This window comes from Galleria mellonella, unplaced genomic scaffold (assembly GCF_026898425.1).
Source record: "Galleria mellonella isolate WM207_F2 unplaced genomic scaffold, CSIRO_AGI_GalMel_v1 utg33, whole genome shotgun sequence".
Classification (NCBI taxonomy): Eukaryota; Metazoa; Arthropoda; class Insecta; order Lepidoptera; family Pyralidae; genus Galleria; species Galleria mellonella.
This window is the reverse complement of record NW_026442079.1, coordinates 14,862,982-14,889,730: the sequence shown is the minus strand read 5'-3', so window position 1 is coordinate 14,889,730 and position 26,749 is coordinate 14,862,982. Positions and strand designations below refer to the sequence as shown.

The window sequence follows — 26,749 nt, the reverse complement described above, 5'->3', positions numbered from 1 at the left end:
TATTACGCCGACCCCAAATGATTGGGATAAGGGTAGGAAGATGATGATGTAACCATCTCTTGTACATGAGAAATAATAGTACAAACCGTCCGGCTCCCCGCTGGAGGCGCTGGAGAAGGAGTGCGTCCTGGCGTGCTCGGCTGCGACGGACGCGTCCCCCTCCCCGCCGCGGCCGCAGTGCCCCGCCCCGCTGCCGCTGCCGCTGCCACCTGCGCTGCCGCCGCCGCCGCCGCAGCCGCCAGCGCTTTCCTCCCATCCGCCCTCCTCGTCCGACGAGTCCTCGTGACCACCCTTGTTATTACAATTTGTATTAAAACATAATGTAAATTAAATACAATGTAATTAATTTAATTTTGTCTGTTTAAAAATTGTCACAATATTTGTACACCGCTCTACCCGCTGACACTGATGCTCCTTTCCAGTTTGGGTGTTGCTGGAGGAGAACTCTATTAGAGTTAAGCTCGCCTTTGTACATTTGATTACCTCTGTCATATTCTTATAAACAACTGGCGTGTCCAATAAAAAATTAAATAAATAAATAAATAAAACAAAAAGTTCCTTCTATTAATGTACAATGAAATTAAAATATGATCAGATGTTGTTTTGTTTTTATACAACTTAGAATGACAAACAAACTGACGGCCCACTTGATGGAAAGTGGTAACCGTCGCCTATTGACATGAGCAGTACCATGGACATAACAGAGTATACTGTTTCGCTCATGATACCCCCCATGCGTTGCCATTCCTGAGGACTCAGGTGTTATTCCTCTGTACTTAGTAAATTCACGCCATGGGCGGTATCATGGACGAAACAGCATACTCTGTTATGTCCATGGTACTGCTCATGTCTATAGGCGACGGTTACCACTTTCCATCAGATGGGCCGTCAACTTGTTTGCCATTCTAAGTTTTATAAAAAAATATATATATTCTAATTTGTGGTAGTTTTTTTTTTAATGATAATGGAATGGTAACCCATTTTGTGTTATCGGTACACGCTGGCAGGGTATTAGTGATGGATAGGTAACCATGAAAGTAGGTCAGTTGACTTATCGTAGCCAACTTACTAGAAATTAAGCACGATGGTTTTTGAAGGATTACTTGGAGGTCGATCGGACAGTATTGTATTGTTATTTACAATAGAACTGTTCGTTTCCGTTACAAACAATCTCTACCTTCTCTTAGTGTTGAGGCATTAAAATTGCATTTTAATTAGTGTTAGTATCGAGGTGTAGGTATGTACCTATATATGTATACAATAGATTTGTTTTAATATCTGATAGTATTAAAATGTGGAATACATGTGGGTTGTGAGTGGATAGGTATATTATACCTATATATAAGGACGCAAGATCAATTTGTATTTTTTTTTAATGGATGATAATGGAATGGTAACCCCACCCGCGCTATCGGTATACACCGGCGGGGATGAAGCAGGTCAGTTAGCCCATCGTGACGAATTCAACAAGAATTGTTCACGATGGTTTCCAGGGCGAACCACGTAGAGGTCGACCTAATAAGGCATATTGCTAGCAATGGGGCTGTCAAACTCCATTGCTAACAATTTCTTTCCCACCTATCAATTTGTATTAGTAGGTAGTATGGTATGTTAATCCCGTCCGCTCTATCGGTATCCACTGGTGGGGCACCAGTGAGAGATGATGGGTTAGGATGAAAACAGGTCAGTGGGCTCATCGTAATGAATTCAACAGGAATGAACCACGACGGTATGTAAGAGCGTGTAGGGCCGGTGTGCGTGTGCGTGTACGTGCGTGTGCGTGCGTGTACGTGCGTGTGCGTGCGTGTACGTGCGTGCGTGTGCGTGCGTGTACGTGCGTGCGTGTGCGTGTGTGTACGTGCGTGTGCGTGCGTGCATGTCCGTGCGTGTACGTGCGTGTACGTGCGTGTACGTGCGTGTACGTGCGTGCGGGCGTGCGTGCGTGCGTGCAGTACCTGGTGGACGGCGAGGGCGGCGGGCGCGAGGCGTGCGGGCGGCGGCGGCGGACTGCGCTCGCGGCCGCCGCGCTCGTCGCGCTCCTCGCTCAGCGGCCGCCGCCGCACGCCCCAGTTGAAGTTGTCCGAGCTCTCGCCCTGCAACAGCAAGCACACTCTTACTTCACTTGCACCACCACACCACGGGGAGCCGGCATCGGGGACGCGTCGTCGAACTCAGCGACGAAGCGCAAACATTTACATATACACGTATATATATTTAGGTTACGATATATATTATAGTATTGCAGGTGTTCATAGGCTACGGTAACCACTTACCATCAGGTGGGCCGTATGCTTGTTTGCCACCTCAGTGGTATAAAAAATATATATTATTATGAATCCGAGTACTTTGATATATGTAGCTTGAAACAAAGAACTGCATTACTACTGTGACCAATTTGATGAGCCCAATAGGCATCTAGCATAACAAACATAATATTAACAATCAACATCAATTGATTATTCAGGAATTAATTTAATAGCATCAAATAAAAAAATTAAATACATATCTACAAACAAATTACAATATCCTAATAACTTTACGTACATTATAAATGTAAAAGTGAGTTTATTTGTTACCTTGTAGCGTCTTAATAGCTCAATTCATTCCAATAAAATTTAGTACAATATACATAATATGATGTAATGAAGAAGGACATAGTCCACCATTAATCCCAATTAATCAACAAATTTCATTTACAAAAACCAAGTCTCAAGTAAAAATAAATACACCTACAAATAAACATTTATATCAATTAAATAAATATCATTCATCACCACTTCAACCTATTCATCATCCTTGTAGTACAATACGGAGGATGACCACCATGTTATACTAATCTTGAACCATTTGCATCGATTTTTAGTTACGAAATCAAAGGTTAATTTAAAATAAAAAAATAGGAAAATGTTACATACTGGAACAATCATTATTGTATTCATATATGTATATTTGATGAAGCAGTCTGCTACATCTACGATGCGTACCTCGATGCTCTCGCTTTCGTACTCGAGGAAGTCGAAGTCCTTGAAGACGCCGAAGTGGTCGGTGGGGGGCGCGGCGGCGGACGGCTCGTTGCCGGGCGTGCCCGACACCTCCTCCAGCGACGACGCCATCGACGACTCGCGCTCCAGCAGCTCTGAGCTCTGGCTGAATATCACCTGCACATCGCACCGCACCACGTGTTACCGCACGTCATCACATGTCAACACATGTCACCACATGTTAAACAAATTAGTCGAAAAGGTATTTTGTCAATTTTTGGCAATCAAGATTGCTTAGTGAACCATTAAATGAAACATGTTAAACAGACCAGTAAAAGATCAGATTTAAATATGTAAAGAGAGAGGGAGGGGGGGGGGGGAGAGCTTTGATTCGACGTGTCATAGAAAGGGTGAAGAAGAGTAGCGAGTGACTTAAAGTGGCAACATTGTACGGAGTTGGTACTGTTATACATGTAAAAATGTGGCTGTCTAGGTGTACACGGTTTTCCTAAACATTTTTTTTGTACCTACACTTGTATATGTGCCACATTAAACAAAGAGAACACTACACAAATGTGAATTTGAAAAACCGAATAGTATAAGAACTTGAACGTTTAAATATTCATAATCAGTGTGTGCGTACCATGAGAGTCGATTCGTTATGTCCGTATTGAAGATAGTTTTTACATAAGTAACATGAAATTTAAAAGTACTGCTAACAGAGCATTTTATCAATAGTTAACGCAGGCTCTAGTGACTCACTCACCTCATGGTAGACACACTGCACTTAATTTCTTGTCTGTATAATATATACAGAGTACAAAATCACAGTACGCCAAAGGAGTATATCTTTTTCTTCTAAATATAACGTCAAGTGCCATATGGAAGGATTCGTTTAGACTAGGAGACTTAACGTGCGTGCCGTCGTATTTATACCTAGTCCTGTATATATATATATATATATATATATATATATATATATATATATATATATATATATATAAACACCTATAGTATAAATTGATTGAGTTACCATTAACCATCTGTCTGGACAAGTACCGAGTAATTGATGTGTTATTTATGTGTAATTATATGCATGTATACATAACGACATAATGTATAACAAGCAGAAACAAGGCGGTGTTAGCGAAACAATGATGACACGTTGATGCGTTGAAACATATAAGAAGAAGCGATAGCAAAACTAATGTGGAATGATTGCGGCGATGCGGCCGTACGACGTGTAACGTCACGGTGTCGTACTCGGCGACGCGGCGGCGTACGCACGCACGCACGCACGCACGCGGGTGGCACGCGGCACGTGACGTGTGACGTGTGCGAGTGTGCATGGAAGCGGTTGCGACATAATACGTTACGTATGCGAGTTACCTTAGAACATAAAGTGGTTATTAAATCGTCCTATACGCAGCGATGGATAGAAATTAACGTCATTATTGTCTGATCACTGTATAGCACGGCTGGCGCAGCGCTGTGTGCACATGTATGTACACGCGTGCGCGTATTACATGTTAACAGTATATGAGATACAGTGTACATTAGTGCAGATGTCTGTCCCGTTACTTACAGATGGACTTTTGGGCAGGCCCACTCTCTGGCCGCAGGTCGTCAGCAGGTTCACGAGACACTCTCGGACGCGACTCTGTTGCAAACAGTAATGATTTAGTAACAACACTGACGTGATGGGTAGTCAGTTATATACTATATTATAGAAATATGACATTTGAAATCAAATGTACAAAGGCGAGCTAAACTCTATAAGAGTTACGTACATTATATGGTAATACATATATGGTAAATGAACGTATAAATTAATCGGTTTTTTTATATATGCAGGAAGTGCAACATTGAAAAAGGTGTAATATTGTTAAAAATATAGTTTTTTTTTAAAAATTGACTGCAGAGACTGTTTTTTAAATAGATTACAATAAAAGTATAATTTTTAAAGTAAATTAATCAAACCATGTTAAATTTTATTATTAGAAGTATTTTTTGAGTTACAACTATTATATCCAGTTCACGTCTACGACTACTGTGGACTAGTGCTAATGCGAGGGTGGTGTACCTGCGACATCCAGGGCCGCTTCCAGCCGGAGGCGAGCGCGTCCGCGGGCGACAGCGAGAGCGAACGTCGCGGCGAGGCGGCGCTCTGCGGCTGCGCACTGGCGCCGCTCTCCGCGCCCACCACCGTCGACGCCGAGCCCGACGCCGACGCAGACGCAGACCCGCACGCAGACGCCGACGAGCCTGCATGCCCACCACCGCACATTCAACAATATATCAGGCCGAAATTTCAGTATCTGTTTCGAGCATTTTTGAACTTTCGATATTGGTTATAGAGACTAGTTTCGATTAGACATTAGAGACAGCAGTGCAAAAAAATATTAAGTGAGTATATGTACTACTACTAGCCTTTGTCAGGTGTGGTAGTGGAAGTGGAGGCATTGGAAAGCGAGCTTGGCCCGGTAGCGGGCTGGCTGCCAGAACCGGCGCCCGCCTTCGGCAGATACTTGCGCCCGATCACCGGCGTCTGCGACAGGTCGAATGTGAAGTCCATCGTGCGCCCGGGCAGCTCCTGCACACATACATAAACATACATGTAATAAGTAACATCACTCATCGAACACAAGACCATATTGTTAAACGAATTTGTTGAACTATGATAAAATACTCTCCTCCTAATGTGGGAATTATATTTTTGAACAATAAAAAGCTGAAACTTTTATTAGCACTTCCCCTCGCTCGTTGTAAATAAAAATAAATTCTACCAAAACTCCTTCTACCTGATGTCATAAATATCATCTAACGAACACGTATTTGTGACACAAATATAACCGTGTGGTTCCGGCACAAAATAGGCCACTGCTTTCTTTTCTGTAGATGTCATTAGAGGCGATTAAGGGTGGGCGAGGGATGGGCAGCAGCATTCCTTTTAACACGTTCAAGCCGGCGCATACCACCGGCGATACGCACTAGATTGTCTTATCTGGCGGTGCGTACCACCGGCGGTACGCACTAGACTGTCTTTTCTGGCAGCGCGTACCACTGGTGATACGTATACGTAGCGTAGCATCAATTAGATCGCCGTCTCGCAGCAAAAAACATTAAAGTCGGCCCCGGCGTGAACGTGTTAAAACATATCCAAACCAACCATCAATAGTGGCAACTACTAGAAAAAAACCCCTTACGCGGGAAGTAAACCATCCAAGAGGGAGGCTTATGTTCAGCAGTGGACAGTTTAAAGTATTTCTAAAACAGTTTAATATTAGCCTACTAAAGATCACGCTGCATATACAATTAATATTCGCTCTGAATTTCCCTTCTCTTGTATCAGTGTCTGGGCTTGTAAACTAATCACCAGTTACATCCTGAGGATAAAAAAGAACAGTGCCATACGGCATTGTTATACCGTGTCCACGTGGTGGCTACCTTTTTGCCGTGCAGCTCAGTGTCGAGGATGGAGGAGGCGTGCGTGTCCCAGTAGGGCGGCACCACCAGCGTCGAGCACCGCGTCACCACCAGCTTCAGGATCTTCATCGCCTCCTTGTAGTTGTTACCGTCCTGATGCGACACACACAATCGTTAGTATCACTTCCATAAGGAAACAAATAACATTGGTTAAAAAATAACAACATGTTGACTCTCTCATAATTATAATGTGGCGTCCAATAGAATAGATACCTAAACAACTTTTTCATGATAAAACTTTAAAAATAGAGATGACATTAACTGATAAAAGGTATATTGATAATAATAGGGACTAATTTCATCATTACTAACAATCCCTTCCCCCCGGATAAATAATTTACAGCAGTTTAGGTTGTGAAGTAACATGCAGTAAGAACAAGTCAGACTCATAAGCGTGTGTGGAGTGCGGGAGAGGAAGGGGTTGAGTGAGAAAGTCGGGAGTGTGAGCTTTGAGGGTGTAGTGTGAGGGAGTGTAGGCGCTGAGGGTGTAGTGTGAGGGAGTGTGGCTTTCTTTTAATAGGTGTTAATAGAATGGTAACCCGCGCTATCGGTATACACCGGTGGGCACCAGTGAAGGATAATAGGTGAGGATGAAGCAGGTCAGTTAGCTTATCGTGACGAATTCAATGAGAATTGTTCATGATAGTTTCCAAGGGAAATCACGTGAAGGTCGACCTAATAGGGCATATTGACAGCAATGGAGCTATTAAACTCCTTTGCTAACAATCCCTTTCCCCCGGGAGTGTGGCGTGCGAGTGTTGCGGGTGTGGTGTGTTAGAGCGACTCACGTCGATGAACTTGGCGACGGCGCGCAGTAGGTCCGCGTTGACGGGCTGCGCAGCGGGCGCGTTCAGCTCCACGTGGTACAGCATGCAGTGCAGGATCGACAGCACCGGCAGCTGCAGGCTCACCGATCCCTGCACCACAATCACACACACATTCAAGTAAAAACGTTAATAACAGAATGATTCTATGAAGCTTATCACATTTTTTTTCCGGAGAACTCCTAAACTTTTTAAAGAACTAAATTTTCACTGTATCTCTGCTAGTTGACAACTTTTCTTACAGTATCTACTTATACTGGTACACTGTCATCATGTTGTCAGCTTTCAATTGCCCATCGTAAAAATAGGCTACCCTTTCAGATCCCACAAGAAATAATCTTTATCATCATCATTATAATCAGCCTCTAACTGTCCACTGCTGAACATAAGCCTCCCTCTTGGGGGGTTTTTTCTAGTTGCCCCGCTTGGCAGACAGATTGGCAACCGCAGTCAGGGCTTTAGACATGTTTTAAGAAGGACGCTGCTACTTACCCTGCGCCCTCCGTTAGTCGTCTCTCACGACACCCACGGGCTTATTCTATGCCGGGACCACACGGCCAAAGAAACAATCTTATGCCACAATAAACCCAAACATTTCCATTAATAGCTTCAATGAGGTCAGAAAAGCAATAAGGTCTAAAGAAAGAGACGCCATTGAGGGAACGAGATGCGTGAATATCCGATGACCTTTTTATTATATTCGAACTATTAATATAATAGTTAATTTGAAATACAATGACCCGTCTATTAGTTGCGTCAGCTACTTACCTTTTCGAGCACCTCCACGAGGAAGGCGATCATGTGCAGCGACAGATGCGAGTATGTGTCCCACAGGTACTTGACCACGCACTTGGTCCACTGGAAGCTCTCCTTGCTGAACGTGCGCCGCGAGTATAGCGTCATCACCGTGCCTAGGTTCTCTAGCTTCTTGCTCTTCTCCGCCGTGAACTGTAACAAAACATAAAACACAATATTTAAATATTAGCAAGAAACCATGTTCATTTCATCGAATAAGTAAAAATCCAAAGTGGTAGGGATACACACACATCTTATTTGGGACTTTAATTACAAACTAAAGCGTTCAGCCCAAGAAATAAGTATGAGAAAACAATTCTAATTGTGCATTGAAGGGGGGGGGGGGGGGGAGATTGTTAGTATTGCGGACTACCAGTCACATTGTCAGCAATATGCACCCTATCAGGTCGACCTCCACGTGGTCCCCCCTAGAAACCATCGTGCTGAAATCTAGATGTATTAATCACGTCGGGCTACCTGATCAGGGGGGAGAAGGGATTCTTAGTAGTAGGGGATTAGTAGTGCTAGCAATATACCCTGTCAGATCGACCTCCTCGCGGTTCCTCCTGGAAACCATCGTGATTGATTTATTGTTATATACATCACGGCGGGCTAACTGACCTGCTTTATTCTCACCTATCATCTCTCACTGATGCACCACCAACGTATACCGCTATCACAGGCTGGGGTACCATTTCATTGTCATCCATTAAAAAAATATATGCATGGATTAAGTTGCGAAGTTTGTTTATAATTACAGTAATATCACCTGTGCTATGTGACAAGCTGCGCGTACGCACAGCTCGTTGGCGTCTTCGTAGTGCAGCAACATATAGGGCAGCAGCGCGACCACGGTCATGGGGAAGGCGAGAGACTGCGTGGGGTCGATCACTGGCAGCTCCAGCAGCGGGATCATGTCCGCCAGCACGCCCACCACAGGCTCGTAGGTGTTCGGGTGTGTGCAGCCCTGCATGTGCAATATGCACTTTAGTACATGACAATAGAGTCTATAATGTAATTGATTATAAAGTTTAGTATTATGAGTATATAAATTATTTAGTTCCTAGGAATGGCAAAGCATGGAGGTAATAATAGGCGACGATCAGCACATTGAAACAATAGGTCAAAAAGCTTTTTTGAAATTCTAAGCTAAATTAAAGAAAAAATCAAAATTAAAACAAAAATATTAGATAAGTTACTTGATTGAGGTGGGAATTTGATTTTAGGTGACGTTTACCACTTTCTATAGGGTGGGCAGTCAGCTTGTTTGCCATTTTAAGTTGCATAAAAAATATTTTTATTAATCGTACTAGACGTAGAGAAAAATAAATATGTCAACTAAGTACTTAATTTAGACAAAATACCAAATGAAAAACGGAACACGTTTAATCACGGTAATTCGAAAGAATTCTTCCTTCGTAACTATTTTAAGTTTTGTTGTGGCTGCAGTCGGTTGCGTATACGGAATTAGGTCATATCGAGCGGAGAGTGTGTGCGTGAATGCGTGCGTGTGTATGTGCATTTGTATGTGCGTGTGTGTGTGCGTCTGTATGCGTGTGTGCGTGCGTGTGTGTGTGCGTGTGCATGCGTGCGTGCGTGTGTGTGTGTGCGTCTGCATGCGTGTGTGCGTGCATAAGTGTGTATGTGCGTGCGTAAGTGTGTGTGTGTGTGCGTGCGTGCGTGCTTGCGTGCGTGCGTGTGTGTGTGCGTGTGTTGTTTGTGCTTGTGTGTGCGTGTGTGCGCGTGCAACCTTGAGCAGCAGCGCGTGCAGCGAGGGCGAGGTGTGCGCCTGCGTGCGGTCGAGGCGGTCGCGCGCGTCCGGCCGGTCGAGCGGCAGCCGCGCCATCACGCGCGCCAGCAGCCGCACGCCCAGCAGGAACTCGTGCTCGTAGTCCGACTCCAGCAGCGACGCGCCCACCCAGAACAGCGTGGCCAGGATCGTCAATTTGTCGTCCTGCACCAATAAACAAATACATGTAGCAATGCGATAAACGTTACGGTTAATGATGAGCGTTACACAGGATGTACAGTTGGGGGTAGATTATATTTTTTTATAATGTCATATAATTAATTAATGTGGTTATTAGACGACAGGTTTACGATGTTTTTTATTGAATAATAATGGAACGGTAACCGCATCTGCGCTAACGGTATATGCTGGCGAGACACCAGTGAGGGATGAAAGATGAAAATAAAAAAGCAGGTCAGTTAACCCATCGTGATGATAATCTTGACATTCAGTACGATGATTTCCAGACGGGACCACGAGGAGATTGACCTGCCAGGGTATATTGCTAGCAATGGGATTGATACTTCGCATCACTAACGATCCCTTTCCTTTTCTTTAGGTTCTCCGAGTCATCAGGCTTCCTACCTGTGTGGCGGTATCTCCGAGCAGCTTGAGCGACTGCGCGGACCGAGAACGGCATAAATTCGAACAGATGCCCTTGGCCGCTTCGCTGCCCGCTCGTACGCGCTCTACGAACAAACGTATTACAATTATGTAGCTCGATAATTTATTTGCATAAACATAGGTACAGTTATAGTTTGGATTTCTAAGACTATCTGATAATATTTATACTAAAGATTCCTTTATCCGGACATTAGTTATACGAATTGGTAATCACCAATATAATATCCGGATAATCATCCGGATCATTAGTCCATGTAACAAAATATGTAGGTACATTGATAATTATAAAAATATATTTCTAATATCTTAATAAACAATTATATTGGTGGACAAGTTTAGGTCGTCATGAACCAACTAAGGTGTGTAATCTTAGTGTTTGAAAAAAAAAATGTGATGGTGGGGCGTGTATGTAGTTACTCCATGCGGTGACACTACTGATCCTATACAGGGGTGTTCTCCCACCAACTTATAATAGTCTACGGGATATCAAATACCCATAAAACAACGACACACGCTGATCTGTAACGCAATCCAGGGTGCTATTAAAAAATAACACAAACCGAAATTAAACTGGTTACGAGTAAGGGTTTAGAGGCAGTCTCTTGCGAAAATGTGGAAAAGTAATTAAATATATTTGCAATTATTAGTGGGTACCTGAAGCATATCTATTCCACAAGAGAATATCAATTTTTGAGATACAAAAATACCTTTACAGTTTAATCAAATTGTTTCTTTTTACATTTATTCAATGATTTGAATGCCTTCCGACAACAATTAGGCCGTTTAATCGAATCTTTACAGTATTTCGATTATAAACATTTTCCAAGAGAGGGATGCAAATTACAAAAGGGCTCTATAAATATAATACATTAAACCATACCTAGATAGCTATAACAGGTCGATCAACCTCAAAGTATTATAACTGTTTAACGTATTTGTAGGTCCGATACAAGTGTCGAGAGCGCGTGGCTTGTGGCTTGTGGCATGTGGCGCATGGCGTGTAGCGCATCGCGTGTTGCATGTGGCATGTGGCGCATGGCGTGTGGCATGTAACGCATTGCGTGTGGCGCATAGAATGTGGTGTGTGGAGCGTGGGGTGTGACGTGTGTTATGTAGCACCGTTAAGTAGTTACCGTGCTGGTGCTTGTCGGCGGCGGGCGGCGTGTTGTTTTTACGCACGCAGTACGTCACCGAGTAGCTGGTGCTGCGAGTGTGGTTCGGCACGCAGCCGCCGCACACGCCCGGTGAACGCTTGCCTGCACGTACACACATACACACACCGTCATACACGTATTCATACACGACCATTCATGTACGTACACGCATAGGTACAGTAATAAGAGAGACGATGGAATGATACACTGCGAATAAATAAGAGAAACATTCGACATATTTTAGTAAACGTGATCTCCAGAGATAGAGTCACGATGGAGTGGCCTTAAAATATTGCAAGATGGATTTTCATCGTCATCATATCAGCTTTTAACTGTCCACTTCTGAACATAAGCCTCCCCCTAGGGGGGTTTTGGTCAGTAGTTGCCACGCTTGGCAGGCGGATTGGCAACCGCAGTTAGGCTTTAGAGATGTCTCAAGAGGGACGCTGCTGCTTAACCCTCACCCTCCTTTAGTCGCCTCTTATGACACCCACAGGATCCTTTCCTGTGGGTGTTATAAAAGGGGTGGCCTATTCTACGCCGGGACCACACGGGATGGTTTTATAAAGAATAATTCCTAACAACCTTGTTCATTAGACATCATAATTTTTCATGATTACTAACATTTAGGTAAATTTCCTTTTTTAATGGCAAAACAGTTTAAGAATTAAAATACATTAATATCAAGGTTTTAGTTTTTTAAAATAAGGGGATAAAGGTTTGGACAATAAAATAATAGTTGTTACAATACAATACAACTAGTAAAAGCCGATATATTGTACTTGCTATTAGTACAAATGTAATATAAAATACAGACCGGGCGCGAAGCCACCGCCGTTGGTGTGCGGCCCGCCGTCCTTATTGTTCAAATTGGGCGTGGACTTGAAGATGTCGCGCATGTAGTCCAGAGGCCTGAAGTTAGACTCGAGCGAGTCGACGGCCGCTTCGAGTGTGAGCAGCAGCTCCGTCACGTAGCCCTGCATGTCCTCGCCCTGCTCCGCCACCGTCTCCACCAGCCGCGACAGGATGTCCGACACCATGCGGCCCGTCATCGCCACGCCGATAAACCTGAACACCTGCGCCCGACAACGTACCACGCTCGTCAGAAAACGAGCCCACTAACAAAACGCTTAAACCACTTATGGTTTTGAAAACCAGTCAAAGATCAGCTTAGTGTTTTGAATAGGCCATATGCATATATTTTTTACAGTTGAAAACAATTTTGATAGTTCGATAGCTGACTACAACAAATATGTAGAGTGGGGAGGGTATAGGGATATGACATGTAGGTGATATGTCGAATTTTCACTATTATAGGTATGAATGGAGGTATATACGCACACTAACAAATTGTATCAATTTGTTTATGCTGATCCGGCTCAAAGGACTATATAAATATAAAATTTATACTTATAGTTGTGGAAAAACAAGGTTGACATAAAGGATAAAATTAATCATCGCGTTTTGAAAAATTTATAATTTTGCTATTTGTGATAGATGGACAGGGGAAACTAGTATATACTGGTACCTGTAGCGAGCGGCCGGCGTAGTGCCTGGACGGGCAGGATAGGCCGAGCTGCAGGGCGGTCTGCGCCCAACGCTCAGAGATGAGTGCCTGCGGCAGAGACTCGCGGAACACGCGCAGCACGTGCCGCACCAGCGTCGCCATCTGCTGGCAGCTGCGCAGCGTCCACACTAACGCACGCACAACACAACATACACTCATTACCACATATATAAAGATAACAATATTTTTGTGTTATTCCAATGTATACCAATATACAAACTATACGCAAATATACGTTTTCAAAGACAAGTAAGCTACGTAGCTAGTAGACAACAACGGATACAATATATTGGGCGACGAGGCCGACATTTTTTTTAATAACATTTGCGAATCTGACGTCTGTTTATGGCGGGAGTGGCTGACTTGTTTAGATCCAAGGTCTACTATTTAGCGAAGAAACCCTGTGCGATGTACCAATTAAATACTTCTTGAAATCTCAAATGAAACAACATAGTTCAGTGCACAATTATGTAGTATTGTAGTATTTTTTATTTTATTAAGAGGAAAAACATAAAACTGCACATTATTCTTAGTAACTACTTATTTATATTAGTGTGAGCATTACCTCTGAGCATCTTCCGTTAGATTAGTAAAATATTATATTTTTTGCCTTGCCACGATCGACTGGACTAATAGTCGCGATCGACCTATTGGTCACCCCTGGTCTACGGGAATTAATGTCTACTAATTTACTAGTACTTTGTTACCATATTCGTAGATATGAACATTTCAGTGGTATTCTAGAATTGCTTGATTTTTTTAAATTAATATAATTATTAAATAGAATTGCTTGAATATTGGACAATATTACGAATGAATTATTAATTCAATTAATTGAATTAACGAACTCTCTTGCTCTTGAAGGCACCGTGGCGTGCGTACGAGTCGGTAGTACCTTTGGCGGTGATGTCCTCGTACTGCCAGAGCGGCATGTGCGTGGGCCTGTTGGCGAGGAAGTGCACGAGCGACTTGATGACGTCGGCGACGGGCAAGTCCGTGGGCTCGGGCTCCGGGTCGGCCGCGCCCTCGCCCTCGCCTTCCGCCTCGCCCGTCACAATCACCGGCAGCGACGGGTAGTTGTCCGCCTCGCCTGCATAGTGCAACACATACTTACATACAAGTTATACAATACAAAACATATATAATTACAGATATATTAAACATTGGCCATTCTAATATTTTAATAATTATTTCCAACTTGAAATAAGCACTTTTAGAATTATTCAATACACAGTCTAACATAGTGTAGTTGAATCGTACAAAACAATGTTATTTTGTATGCACTTTTGAGTTTATTACAGAAGCTAATAAATTTTCTACCTATCTAATAGTCAGACGAGTAGTTATTATATGTAAAAAAAAAACAAATGATAATATATGTGTGCCGATAAAGTACTTAGTAAACGATTTTCTTAATTTTTTTTATATAGTTATTATACCATCATTACCATAACAGCCGTTAACCGTCCACTGTTGAACATAGGCCTCTCCCTCGGGAGGTTTTGTCAATGTTGCCACGCTTGGCAGGCTTGTTGGCAACCGCAGTTAGGTTTTAGGTAAATTTTTTCACATTTGTATTTTATTGTATCTAATTTCAAATCTAAATATTCGTATATACTGTACAATAACCTGGCCAAATAAGAAATAGTTTCTATATTTGCAATTACAAATTCAATAATAAGCGGTCTAACAAACAATCCACAGTGAGTGCAACATAGTGTTGGTGGGTTAGTTTCGATGGTGTAGTGTGGGCGTGCGCGTGCGCGTGCGCGTGCGCGTGCGCGTGCGCGTGCGCGTGCGCATGTCGTGTTCGGTTAGTAACGTTTACCTTCGGGCGTGAGCTGCGGGTCTGAGCTAAGCGAGCGAGCGTGCCAGCGCGGCGAGTGCGCGCACTGCGGGTAACTGTCCAATGCCGCGTCCGGCTCTGTATATAAACATAGCCTTACAGTCGGTACGCCGTCCACTTGCCCTCTCATACCACTACCACTACCACTACCACTACCACTACCACCGGACAACTTGGCATCGTGTGTGTAACATCGTTACACGTTCTTTTCATAAAATGTCCTTCGTGAAGCATTTATAGAATTTTCTCTATCCAAGTGTAATAAATTTGCATCAAGAAAATTTATAGAAAAAAATAGAATAAATTTGCTCAATTCTTGCAACCATAACTTTGGGAGGAAGTGAAAGGATGCGAATATAGGCAGAAAGCTAGACTTTTCAAGAAAGTAGTCAATGAACAGATCTTATGGCGATCCAATCTGTTATCTTAATCTGTTTTCTTTTCTCTTGCTTGTAATATGGTTGATTGACAACAGTAAAAAACCTATTTATAGTCCTTCCGGAAAATTGTTATTGTAGAAATGTAGTCCAACTATGTCTGTGTCATATACAATTGTATATATTGTTATTCCTTATATTAATATTAATACAAACTGACCTTTGTTATTTTTCTATTATGTATACTACTTTATTTAAAATAAATCTATTTTTAAAGGACCTAATTTTTGCTTCACGTTATGTACGATTTGTCTTAAAAACTGGTAGTTTATGTGAGTTGAAATCGGAAACAAGTAGAAGGCCCACCTGTTGGACTGTGGTAACCGTCGTCTATAGACATGAACAGGACCGTGGCCATTTTAGACATATCGACAACCGCATAGGGCTCCTCGTGGGAAGCCATCTTTAAAGAATAAGATATTACGCCTCACATCTCGTCTCTAAAACTGAAATGCTGACAAGGGCTGACTGAGAGGGACCCCAGCAGACGCCTCTTGTACAGAGTCTCCCTCTGGTGCAAGTACATAAGTGTAGAAAGCATTAAGGTACAGTTAGTATCATTACTGTGTGTACGTGCAAACACAATTGCGTGCAAGTGTACGGCGGAGTGCGTAACGTACAGTAGAGTCAGCTTCATATACGAGTAAAACGTAACGTCCAGGATGCTTCAAACTAACGATAGCGACATATTCAATATTTCTATTCAGAATAACTGCATTATAAAATTTTGTGTGATCAAAAAAACGCTATATATTTCATTAATATACGTTTATATTTATTCTATATTAACTTCGTTTTATAAAGAACTTTTAATTTATAAATCCTACTACTGTTATAATTACAAAGTTTATAAGTATGTTTGTTAGTCTTTCACTTAAAAACTAGTGAAAAGATTTGAATTAGAACACAGGATATACGCGGACGATGCTGCGGGACACAGTCAGTACGAATATTGTAATAAAATTGAAACACAATTATGTAGTATTGTAGTATTTTTTATTTTATTAAGAGGGAAAACATAAAACTGCACATTATTCTTAGTAACTACTTATTTATATTAGTGTGAGCATTACGTCTGAGCATCTTCCGTTAGATTAGCAAAATATTTCTTTTTATACAACTTAGAATGGCAAACAAGCTGACGGCCTACCTGATGGAAAGTGGTAACCGTCGCCTATAGACATGAGCAGTACCACGGATATTACAGACTGTTTCGCCCATGATACCCCCCATGCGTTGCCATTCCTGAGGACTCAGGTGTTATTCCTCTGTACCATGTAAATTCACGCCATATCCCACCCTTCAAACCGAAACACAGCCATGCAAACACAACTGCTTCACGGTAGAAACACGAATTGGGCTAGAGGTACCCAAGCAATCGACTTTTGTACAAAGTCTCCCTCTGGTATTTTTGCCTCGCCACGATCGACTGGCCTAAGAGTCGCAATCGACCGGTTGGTCACTCCTGGGGTATACAGTAAACAAATGGCTATAGGATGAAGGTTTCACAGGCGTAGGTAGAACACGAGATATTCAATTTTTGTAAATTTTGGATAGTCGCTTTATTATTATTATTTTTTTTGTAATTAACAATTTCAGTGCAAGATATTTGTGTAAAGATCGATATAGAGTGCGTGCAGTGCACTAAGTAAATGGTTTACTTATTAAACCTGTGTGACAGTGCGTGACAAGATAATGGAATGATAACCCCGCCTGCGCTATTGGTATACACTGGCGGGGCACCAGTGAGGGATGATAGATGAAAATGGAAAGGCAAGTCAGTTAGCCCATCGCGATGAATGCTCCGGAATTCAGCACAAGGGTTTCCAAGGGGACCAGGTGGAGGTCGACCTGACAAAGTATATTGCTAGTAATGGGACTGGTAGTCCGCATTACTAACAATATCTCCCCTCCCCTCTACACTCATGGTGGTGACCCGTTGCAGTTATTAACGATGAGACTATTGCCTCACTGATCGAAACTGCCAGAAGACATTCTTCGGAAGGCTGTTTGCCTAAGGACATTTCCACATTATGCACACTTCCACCGGGCTTCCAAAAGTGGACCTCACCGGCAGAAGAATCAAGAAGCATAACAACTATAGCATTGCAAGAATTCGATACAACGAGTGCATTAATAAACGACGCCAGCTTAAAAAGTATTGGTGCAGTTTTACAACAAAGATTCATTCGAGATTGGAACACTTTTACTTTTTTCTCCAAATCGTTAACAGAAGCACAAACAAAACTAAATACTCTGAATACGACAGGAGCTATTGGGAATATATTTATCGAGTGTTCATATTTTTTATCGACCACAAACCATTCATTTAACTTTTAACAAGAAAATTTCGGTTAATGATATTCCAAGCAGGATTAGATACTTGAATTACGAGTACATATCACAATTTAGCACTCATAGACAACATGTATGCGGAGGAGAGGAGGAGAAACGGGGTTGTTAGCAATGAAGTTTGACAGCCCCATTGTTAGCAATATACTCTATTAGATCGACCTCCACGTGGTTTCCCCTGGAATCCATCGTGAACAATTCTTATTGAATTCGTCACGATGGGCTAACTGACCTACTTCATCCTCATCGGTCACATCGGTTACACTGGTGCTCCGCCAACGTATCTCGTTAGCGCAGGCGGGGTTGCCGTGCCATTTTCACTCATAAAAAAAAAAAAACATGTTCAGGGTCGGCAACGCGCTATGGTAACTGTTCACCATTAGACGGGCCGTACGCTTGTAACATCTGTGGTATAAGAAAAAACTCGAACAGACCAAGTGGTTGTGTATGTCACTTATTCGAACACCGAATACAAACGACAGAATATATTGTGATAATTCCGTTGAAGTCGTTCGTCTATGTTTGCTACAACAATTTAGAAAAAAGGTTCGCAGTGGTTACCACAGCTTGAGCGGTCCTGGTAAAAAGTCAACATGGTAATTAATTGGAAGAAATAATATTCGGTGAAAGACGAATGCAAATGTAAACAGGTGGTGTGAATCATGCTTAAAATCTCGACCGTCCAGAGTGTCGCTTGCAGTATATTTGCCGGCGAAGCGTCCCCACGTGTAAATATTGACGTCGTAGGACCATGACCTCGCACAACACACGAGCGTGCACGTGTTTAATTAGTATAATCGACCGCGGGACATCTTGGACAGTTACTGATATCACTGCAGAGATTGGTGCTGAAGTGGTTTACGGAGGATGGATTTGTCGTTTTCGGCGTTCAGACTATACCGCCACTGATCAAGGGCGACAATTTGAGTCTCAAGTATTTAGTGAACTCGCAAAATTAATGGAAATGGAAAACACCTACGGGAAAGGAAGGGGTGGCCAGCTCTATGCCGGGACCAAACGTGCTATTAGCACAATTCAAACCAACGACGAAGAAATCACATGTGAGGAGGAACCACAATGTCATTCGGTAGCATACGATAGCCAACCTCAAAGTTACAATCTCGCGCTACTGTGCATTTTCAAGTGTAAACAGAATTTATTAATTTTGTGTATATTTAAATGTTAGTTTATACAACTTAGAATGGCAAACAAGCTGACGGCCCACCTGATGGAAAGTGGTAACCGTCGCCTATAGACATGAGCGGTACCATGGACATAACAGAGTATACTGTTTCGCCCATGATACCCACCATGCGTTGCCATTCCTGAGGACTCAGATGTGATTCCTCTGTACCTAGTAAATTCACGCCATATCCCACCCTTCAAACCGAAACACAGCCATGCAAACACAACTGCTTTACGGTTGAAACACGAATGGGACAGAGGTACCCAAGCAATCGATGACGTGATTCGTATTTTTTTACAGGAGATTGTATCTTTAGAGTCATGTAGACACGTTAATGTGTGCAGTGCAGCAAGGAACTTGTTTATTAGGAGGTTTAATATTTTCAATTTACCACTGCACGTTCTGAGTAAATATATCGCCTCTCCGTTTCTATTTTGATTTTCATTGTTTGTTATTTATTATATTATATATATTAATATTTATTTCGTATTAATACTTAGTTGTAGGCCAATTGTTAAACGTCGATTCAATTCATTACACAACCATCGACTATAAGTACAAAACGAAGAAAAAATATAAAATGGCGACTATCTAACCAACTTCAAAAATTGAAAATTAGTTTTCCAACTACGCCGACCGTATTGTTATTTTTCTTCTATGCTATTTTTAAGGGATTTATTTGGACAGTAAGACGTGTCAAGATTATTTATTATATATGCAAATCATATTAAGTTTGAATCCGAGAGTGATCGTTATTATTTTATGTGTTAATTTAGGATTAGGTTCATGTGTGGCTACGAGTGGTAGTGCATAGTAGGAAATAAAAAAAAATCATTACTGATCTCTACTGGATAGGCATAATGAATATTCTAATACTAAATTTTGGTACGAAAATAAAAAAAAAAATTTATAAAAATTAAGATATTCCGGATTGATGCCCACAATTTTGATCTTCGAATTTCAGAAAATATTTTATTATTATTATAAGTCAGACAACTGAAAAAATGACAAAGAATTTAAAGACTCCCGTACTAAGTGAACAGCTGGGTGCGACGTGAGTGTTTTTGTAGTTTTTCAATTTGTTTTTGGAGAAAATATTCAAGGGTTCATTGGTGAAACAGCCTCATTAAAAGTTGTTTTGGACTTCACACTGTATGTATGTCGATAAAGTTGCATTCACACCGTAACGTGAGTCACGGTTTGTTTTCACTGTGATCTTGGTCTTGTAACATCTTATCAAGTAATTATGAATACATAATTATTGTTACCACATTGATATCGGGCCGAGAATGTACCGTGACCTTGACGTAATAGTCTGAAGGTAGTTTAACACTATAGTACTGTATGTACGCTAGATGTTACTAAATAAACTAAGTGTGATTTACCTGTGAAGTTGTGCGGCACTAGCGGCAGATGCGGCGGCGGCACGCCGAGCCCGAGGTGCGCGGAACGACTGGCGAGCAGCACCCGTGCCACCGTCAGGTGGTCGTGGTGCGCCGCCACCGCCACCAGCAGGTTCAGCAGCAGCTGCCGGCAGTGCTGGTGCACTATCCACCTGCACGGGGTGGGGAAGGGATTGTTAGTAATGAGGTCAAATAGGCCCATTGCTAGCAATATACCCTGCAGGTCGACCTCCACGTGGTCCCCCCTGGAAACCATCGTGGCTAATTCTGGTTGAATTCGTCAAGATGGGCTAACTGACCTGCTTTCATCCTCATCAGTCATCTATCACTGGAGCCCCGCCAGTGTATACCGGTAGCGCGGACGGGGTTACCATACCATTATAACCCATTATCCACGTGCGTGGACCCACACCGACGTCCAGATCGCATCCACCAACCGCAAGCGATACATCGATATATACTAACAGTACGTACTCGCATGTTTCATACAGTGATTTTTTTTTTATTTAATTTGTTATATCTCTCTTTTAGAGGTAGTTTTAGACACGGGCCAAAGCCAAGTGTTTTTGGAATGTCAGTTCAATGATAGGAACTTACGGGCCAGGCGACATATATTTAAAACTGCTGATTTTTTGGAGGAATATACATGTGGAGGGTTGTATACATAATGTATGGAGACTTGTGTGTGAGGTTTTCGGGATAACACCCGTTGTAGATGAAACTATTGGTATTGTTTTTACTGTATGAACTCGCCATTGGGATGTTATTTCTATAGAGATATCTGTGTATTTAGCTAGTTTTTCAGTGTTTTTTTGTGTTTTTTTTTATTATTATTATTAATTCTCACATACAATTATAATAATACTGAGTACGAATATGGTAAACACGAGCGTCCTTTGAATGTTAGCAGTGAAACTTTTAGCTTTAAGAGGTTTCCGTCCGACTATCGAATGATGAAAGCATGTGTAGTACTAAATCTGTTAACGTTCTCTACTCACGTTTCTTTGGAAATAATATTTAATTTCCCGAGTAAAACATTCCCTTAAAGAAAACTTAATTATATTTATATACACAATTTCACTCTGTATTAATTTTTTTATTAATTTTATTTCTATGTCTTTGGTCACAGTAAATGCAAAAAGAAATAACGGCAGACTTTATATGCGATGGACAGACAAACCCAATCGATTCAATTATGTAAAACCTGGTATATTTTAGCCGACGATCGTGGAAGATGGAAGCATTTTGGATAGGCCTTTGCCCAGTAGTGGGACACTGCAGACTATAGATAATGATATTGTCAATTTACTGAATTAGAGATAAGCTAAGGTGGAAACGGGTGTCAAGTTGGCGTTACCTGGTGTGGTCCATGCCCAGGAAGACGATGTGCAGCATGAGCGGCACGTGTATGGACCAGTCGATCTCCACGCCGTCCAGCACCACGTCGCACAGCAGCATCACCGCCACGTTGCACCTGAGAACCAGGGGGTCTTTGTACAAACGTTCTACTTCGGTACTCCTGCCCCACTCGTGTTTTTGCCATCACACAGCTGTTTGATTAGCCAAACTGTGTTTCGATTTGAAGGGCAGTGAAATACATAGAATGGCCACACAAAATTTTCAACAATTTAAAAGTAAATACTGCGTACCAATTTCAAATCTGTTAAGAAGTTTTTGATAGATAGATAGATAGATCTAGTGACAGTGATAGAAACTATCACTGAGCTGTAGCCTTTTTGGGTCACTGCAACACACTTGGTGAAAACATATCTCCAATATTCATCTTTTGTTTTATATTTGAAAAAATGTAAATAATCAGATTGTATAAATTTATTTATTAATTTACGTGTGTCATAAATGGCTCAAATAAAGTGTTTATCTATTTATCTATCTATCTTATTTATTCGGTTCAGTTTTTAATAACAATTATGACCCAAAATAAGAAGTGCAATAAAGGTAATTTTATTTCCTATTTATATATTTACATAAGGAGCCCTCAGCGTGTGTCGGGTTTTATTTTTTATTTTATGGTCTGTTATATAAAAAAAAATATTTATGTGTGAAGATATTTGCCAAGTATGTTAACAGACGTTATACAGTACATATGAGTAGACGTAGATGCGAAGTAGGTACTCACCTATGAAAGCCGGAGATGGGCTGATTGCTATCGGGCAGGTATTCAGTGAGTCTCGCGAAGAAACCGCCGTATTCGGGCATGGGCAGGGGTCGCGGTTGCGGAAGGTCCACCCGCGCCTCCTGCGGGGTGGGGGGCGCGCTGCCGCCCGTCGGCGTCACGGACTCGGGGCACAGGCCCGTCTGATAACGACACCACGTAAACATGAGACGCTACCTACACACACGCTTGACACTCGGTGCATTTAACATTATGAGTCTAAAAAGTATTGGAAAAGTTTATTTGGAGTCTCCAATTCATGTAAAATTTTTGTAACAATTAGATGTTTGATGTATGCGTATTAAATTTGGTATTGCTTTTATTAAAATTATATTTAAAAGTAGTTTCCAATTACGATCTATGGAAATTTATGAAAAAAAAAATGGGAGACAAAAGGGATTAAAAATAGATACGAATTTTTTCCTCCAAAGTCTTTATGGACTTAAGCTATACTATACAGAAATATTTAAATATTTTTTTTATGAATAACTATATTTATTTTTTATTTTATATATAATATTAATAATATTTATTTAGCATTGCTTTTGCATAACTTTTCTAATTTTGTTCGCGTGGAATTTAGTAACATATAACTATTTCTAGATGGAATATACAAGCATACACCCGATTTTGAGTTACATCTTCATGAACGATTAGAAAAAAATACTGTAAAAACCGCATTTAATTTGATGTATGCAGGTGGTTGTTTTGCGTGATACCGCAATAAACATATAGACAAAGAGAACAAAATCTTTTTAAGACCCTTATTAACACGTTTACATAATTTTTTCTTAAATACCTCCTTTGTATAGACCAATGTCAATAATTATAATTTATATAAATATTTGTAAAAACATAAAGATGAAGTTCCTTAATCAATTAATATACACAGTTTTTTTGATACCACTGAGGTGGCAAACAAGCATACGGCTCACCTAATGGTAAGCGATTACCGTAGCTTATGAACGCTTGCTATACCAAAAGTATCACGCGCACGTTGCCGACCTTGAAGAAACCTCTTAGTCCCACTTTTGAAGAACCCCATGCTGTAGTCTAAACCTCGGCAGGGAGCTCATTCCATAACCTGAGTGTTCAGTTAATATACTATTGATAATTAAGTAGATAATGACAATCCTCTACTGTATTAGGAGATAATGGACATAAGGCATTCATCATCAGGTCCGTCCCGTGTGGCAGTGTAAGCTACGCGTGAAATGGCAAGTGTACACGTACCGGCGTGGCGTCGCTGTCGGAGGGCGGCGGCGGCTCTTCGTCGGCGGGCGGCGTGCCGCATGGCGGCGCCGACGCGCGCTTGTACTGCGAGCGCGAGCCCGGCGTCTCCGGCGCTTTGCCGCTACTGAAATTAACAACATTAGTGAGTATCCACTACTAGAGAGTTTTCTCTCTCACTGAGGAAGGCCACGTAGCAGAGCAAATCCGGGGAGAGATGATCACAAAGGAAAAAAATCACAGTACCGAGTAAAAATAATACGTAATGTTAAATCAGTAATTAATATTTTTGTTATTATACAATTGTTAGATCCTGTATAATGACAATAATGTATTATGAATGGTTATATAAATATTTATTTTAATTTCTGTTTAGCACTACTACTGCCCACTCACTTCCTATGCTACTGTGTTAGGTTGATAGGAAGAAATCTCTTTTAGAGATAAGTTCGCCTTTGCTAACATTGTTATTAACTTATTGTTGTTACTGTATGTTTTAGTACAATAAAGAATATATATAATAATTAAAAATTCATCCCATAAAAAGAACAATTTGAATTGAGGCAAAACCAGTTACTTTGATCTAAAAACTAAACTACTGGATCGATTTTGATAAAATTTCTATTTCTATGGGACTAATATGTAAGTATATCCTTATAGATAAAAAGTTCAAGTCGTTTTAGAACTGACGGCGTTATGAGGTAACAAAGATAACAAAAGAAAAATACAAACGAATTGAGTACCTTCTTCTTTTTGAAGTTGGTTGAAAAAGGCAGTGTCCTTGCAGTAAAATTAAGTACACTTCTGTACTGTTTAAAGAAACACGACAAAAACAATAAACAAATTTAAGACTCGCATAATAATATGTCACGTCCAATAATATGTTCTAGTCTGTCGCACTAACTTAACAGAAGTTAGTACCAAAAACTTTACATTTTTTTTTATAGTTTTTCGCTCCACTCTCCCTTAGGGGAAACTTTAAGTTTTACGGATGGAACATTCCCTTAAAAGGATACTAACTATATTAATAACAGCCTGTTTTCGATTTAATAAAACGCAAATATTTGTTTGATACGCACTATAGTTCTCATAATTTAGTCATTACATCTTACTGTGATGTCTATGGTTCTATGCATGACCAAAGACAATGGTTACAATGGATAACATCGCTGTATCGAGTCGTATATAAAAGTTGTATTACGCAACTTCGCATGTTTTTTTTTTAAATTTTGGATTAACAACGTACAATGGTAGGTAAGTAGATGCGCACCATCCATAGAGAATTCCTGTCGCGCGGCCCAATATAAGCGGCACAAGTTGCGTAAGTATTCGCAACAGCCCACACGCCGGCGGCCGATAAGATTTATCGTGGAAACGATCCTCTTATTAGACGTTACGCGTAAAACATTTTACAACTCGGGGATAAAACTTTATCTTTATTATTCTTTAAACGGGATCCGGTGGCGGCGGGATAAATACGCTAGTAGTGTCATCAACACGCTCCCTAAACAGTGATTCTTTTACTACGCATCCCCGTATCGGTTATGTGACTCCACCCCGCGGCTATGGATTTTGAATGTGTCCGATTCATTCTGGGGCGTCGATCAACACAAAATATGTGACTGGATCGAAGTAAAGGACTCACAGCAGCACTCGCTCCACATAACTCACGAGCACAGCTCATAGTGTCGAATAAAAAAAGTAAGCAATTTTGGGCGACAGAAATTTCTTTGAAGAGAGTTTAGTAAGCCATCCATTTTTTGCTTAATTCGTAAATGATAGACAGTTGACGTATTGCACCTTTGGATATACATCAATCGAATCATCATCGGTTCAGCCGTTATCCGTCCACTGTTGGACATAAGTCTCCCTCAAAGACTGCCATAAAGAACGGTCCTGAGCCACCTGCATCCACTGACTGCCTGCAATGCATTTGAGGTCGTCACTCCATCTAGTGGGGGGTCGTCCTACAATGCATTTATCGTCGTCGTTCTTCAAGCTATGTGACTTGTCACTTCGGCTCGCTTATCCTTCGAATACTACGGAATAATTACGCTGAAACTCTGAATTACGTATCGTATAGAAGCCATACATTACGAAATGGTTAAACGGTAGAAAATATGATTATTATAAGTATGGCGATTATTCGAAATAAGTGAGTGTAAATTGATAAAAGTTAGAAGCTTTCCTATGGATAAGTAACCTGTCTGATTTTTCCAACTAGAAGCGAGCTTTAGTCGGAGATTAGTGATAATAATCGTCACCTAGGCGATGGGGGGCTGCGTACGTGGAATGCTTATTCGACCGATTAGTTTTCCAGATGTCGATAGTGACAATTTATGTAAGTACGACTATATATATTTTCCGTATAATATTACGTTTATTATATATATATATATATATATATATATATATATATATATATATATATATATATCCATTATAAATTAAGAATATAGAGTTTAAATATAATATCAGTTTAAAAAACAAAGTAAGAAGAGAACGAAGCATGTTACGAAATAGAAAACCAAATTTTACAGAAAAGCTGCTCGCTATACGACCGTGAACCGCTTTCATGAATTAGGGCTCCTATCGAAGGCGGAATTAGTCGTGTATTCCCGAATTTCAGTACGCGAGCAAAGCCAATATAAATAAATACAATACAAATTTAGCTTCCTTACAAAAGTTTTTTCGACGCAAAAAGAAACGGCCACTTTCAACATGGGAGTAAAGTTTATTTTGCAATCATCAAGCAAGTATTGTGCAAATCGGTTTAGAAATGTGGCTGGAATTGCGAAACAGTCACAATATAAACATATTTTTTAAGAAGCTACAAAAAGAGAAATCCTATTGCCAATTCCAAATAATTTTATAGGAGCGTGGTTATATTATATCTAACAAA

At 41.1% G+C, this 26,749-nt stretch overlaps 1 protein-coding gene across 9 annotated transcripts in view; it reads right to left on the bottom strand.

The window, feature by feature from the left end:
* Positions 1 to 26,749, bottom strand: part of LOC113515662 (protein furry) — a 239,400-nt gene that overhangs the window by 13,170 nt on the left and 199,481 nt on the right. For 8 of the 9 annotated variants that reach the window (XM_052896473.1, XM_052896475.1, XM_052896476.1 and 5 more), the window contains 21 exons: positions 23,851 to 23,974; positions 22,582 to 22,760; positions 21,802 to 21,918; positions 20,427 to 20,596; positions 15,049 to 15,144; positions 14,116 to 14,310; positions 13,182 to 13,348; positions 12,471 to 12,729; positions 11,633 to 11,755; positions 10,461 to 10,564; positions 9,837 to 10,040; positions 8,856 to 9,053; positions 8,060 to 8,239; positions 7,256 to 7,384; positions 6,429 to 6,560; positions 5,412 to 5,574; positions 5,065 to 5,246; positions 4,567 to 4,641; positions 2,985 to 3,158; positions 1,956 to 2,093; positions 87 to 291 (listed from right to left, as the gene is read on the bottom strand). In XM_052896473.1, coding sequence (XP_052752433.1) covers positions 87 to 291; positions 1,956 to 2,093; positions 2,985 to 3,158; positions 4,567 to 4,641; positions 5,065 to 5,246; positions 5,412 to 5,574; positions 6,429 to 6,560; positions 7,256 to 7,384; positions 8,060 to 8,239; positions 8,856 to 9,053; positions 9,837 to 10,040; positions 10,461 to 10,564; positions 11,633 to 11,755; positions 12,471 to 12,729; positions 13,182 to 13,348; positions 14,116 to 14,310; positions 15,049 to 15,144; positions 20,427 to 20,596; positions 21,802 to 21,918; positions 22,582 to 22,760; positions 23,851 to 23,974 — 3,314 coding nt within the window. The remainder of the gene's footprint in view (positions 1 to 86; positions 292 to 1,955; positions 2,094 to 2,984; positions 3,159 to 4,566; positions 4,642 to 5,064; positions 5,247 to 5,411; positions 5,575 to 6,428; positions 6,561 to 7,255; positions 7,385 to 8,059; positions 8,240 to 8,855; positions 9,054 to 9,836; positions 10,041 to 10,460; positions 10,565 to 11,632; positions 11,756 to 12,470; positions 12,730 to 13,181; positions 13,349 to 14,115; positions 14,311 to 15,048; positions 15,145 to 20,426; positions 20,597 to 21,801; positions 21,919 to 22,581; positions 22,761 to 23,850; positions 23,975 to 26,749) is intronic. The other variant, XM_052896478.1, reaches the window with a different exon arrangement.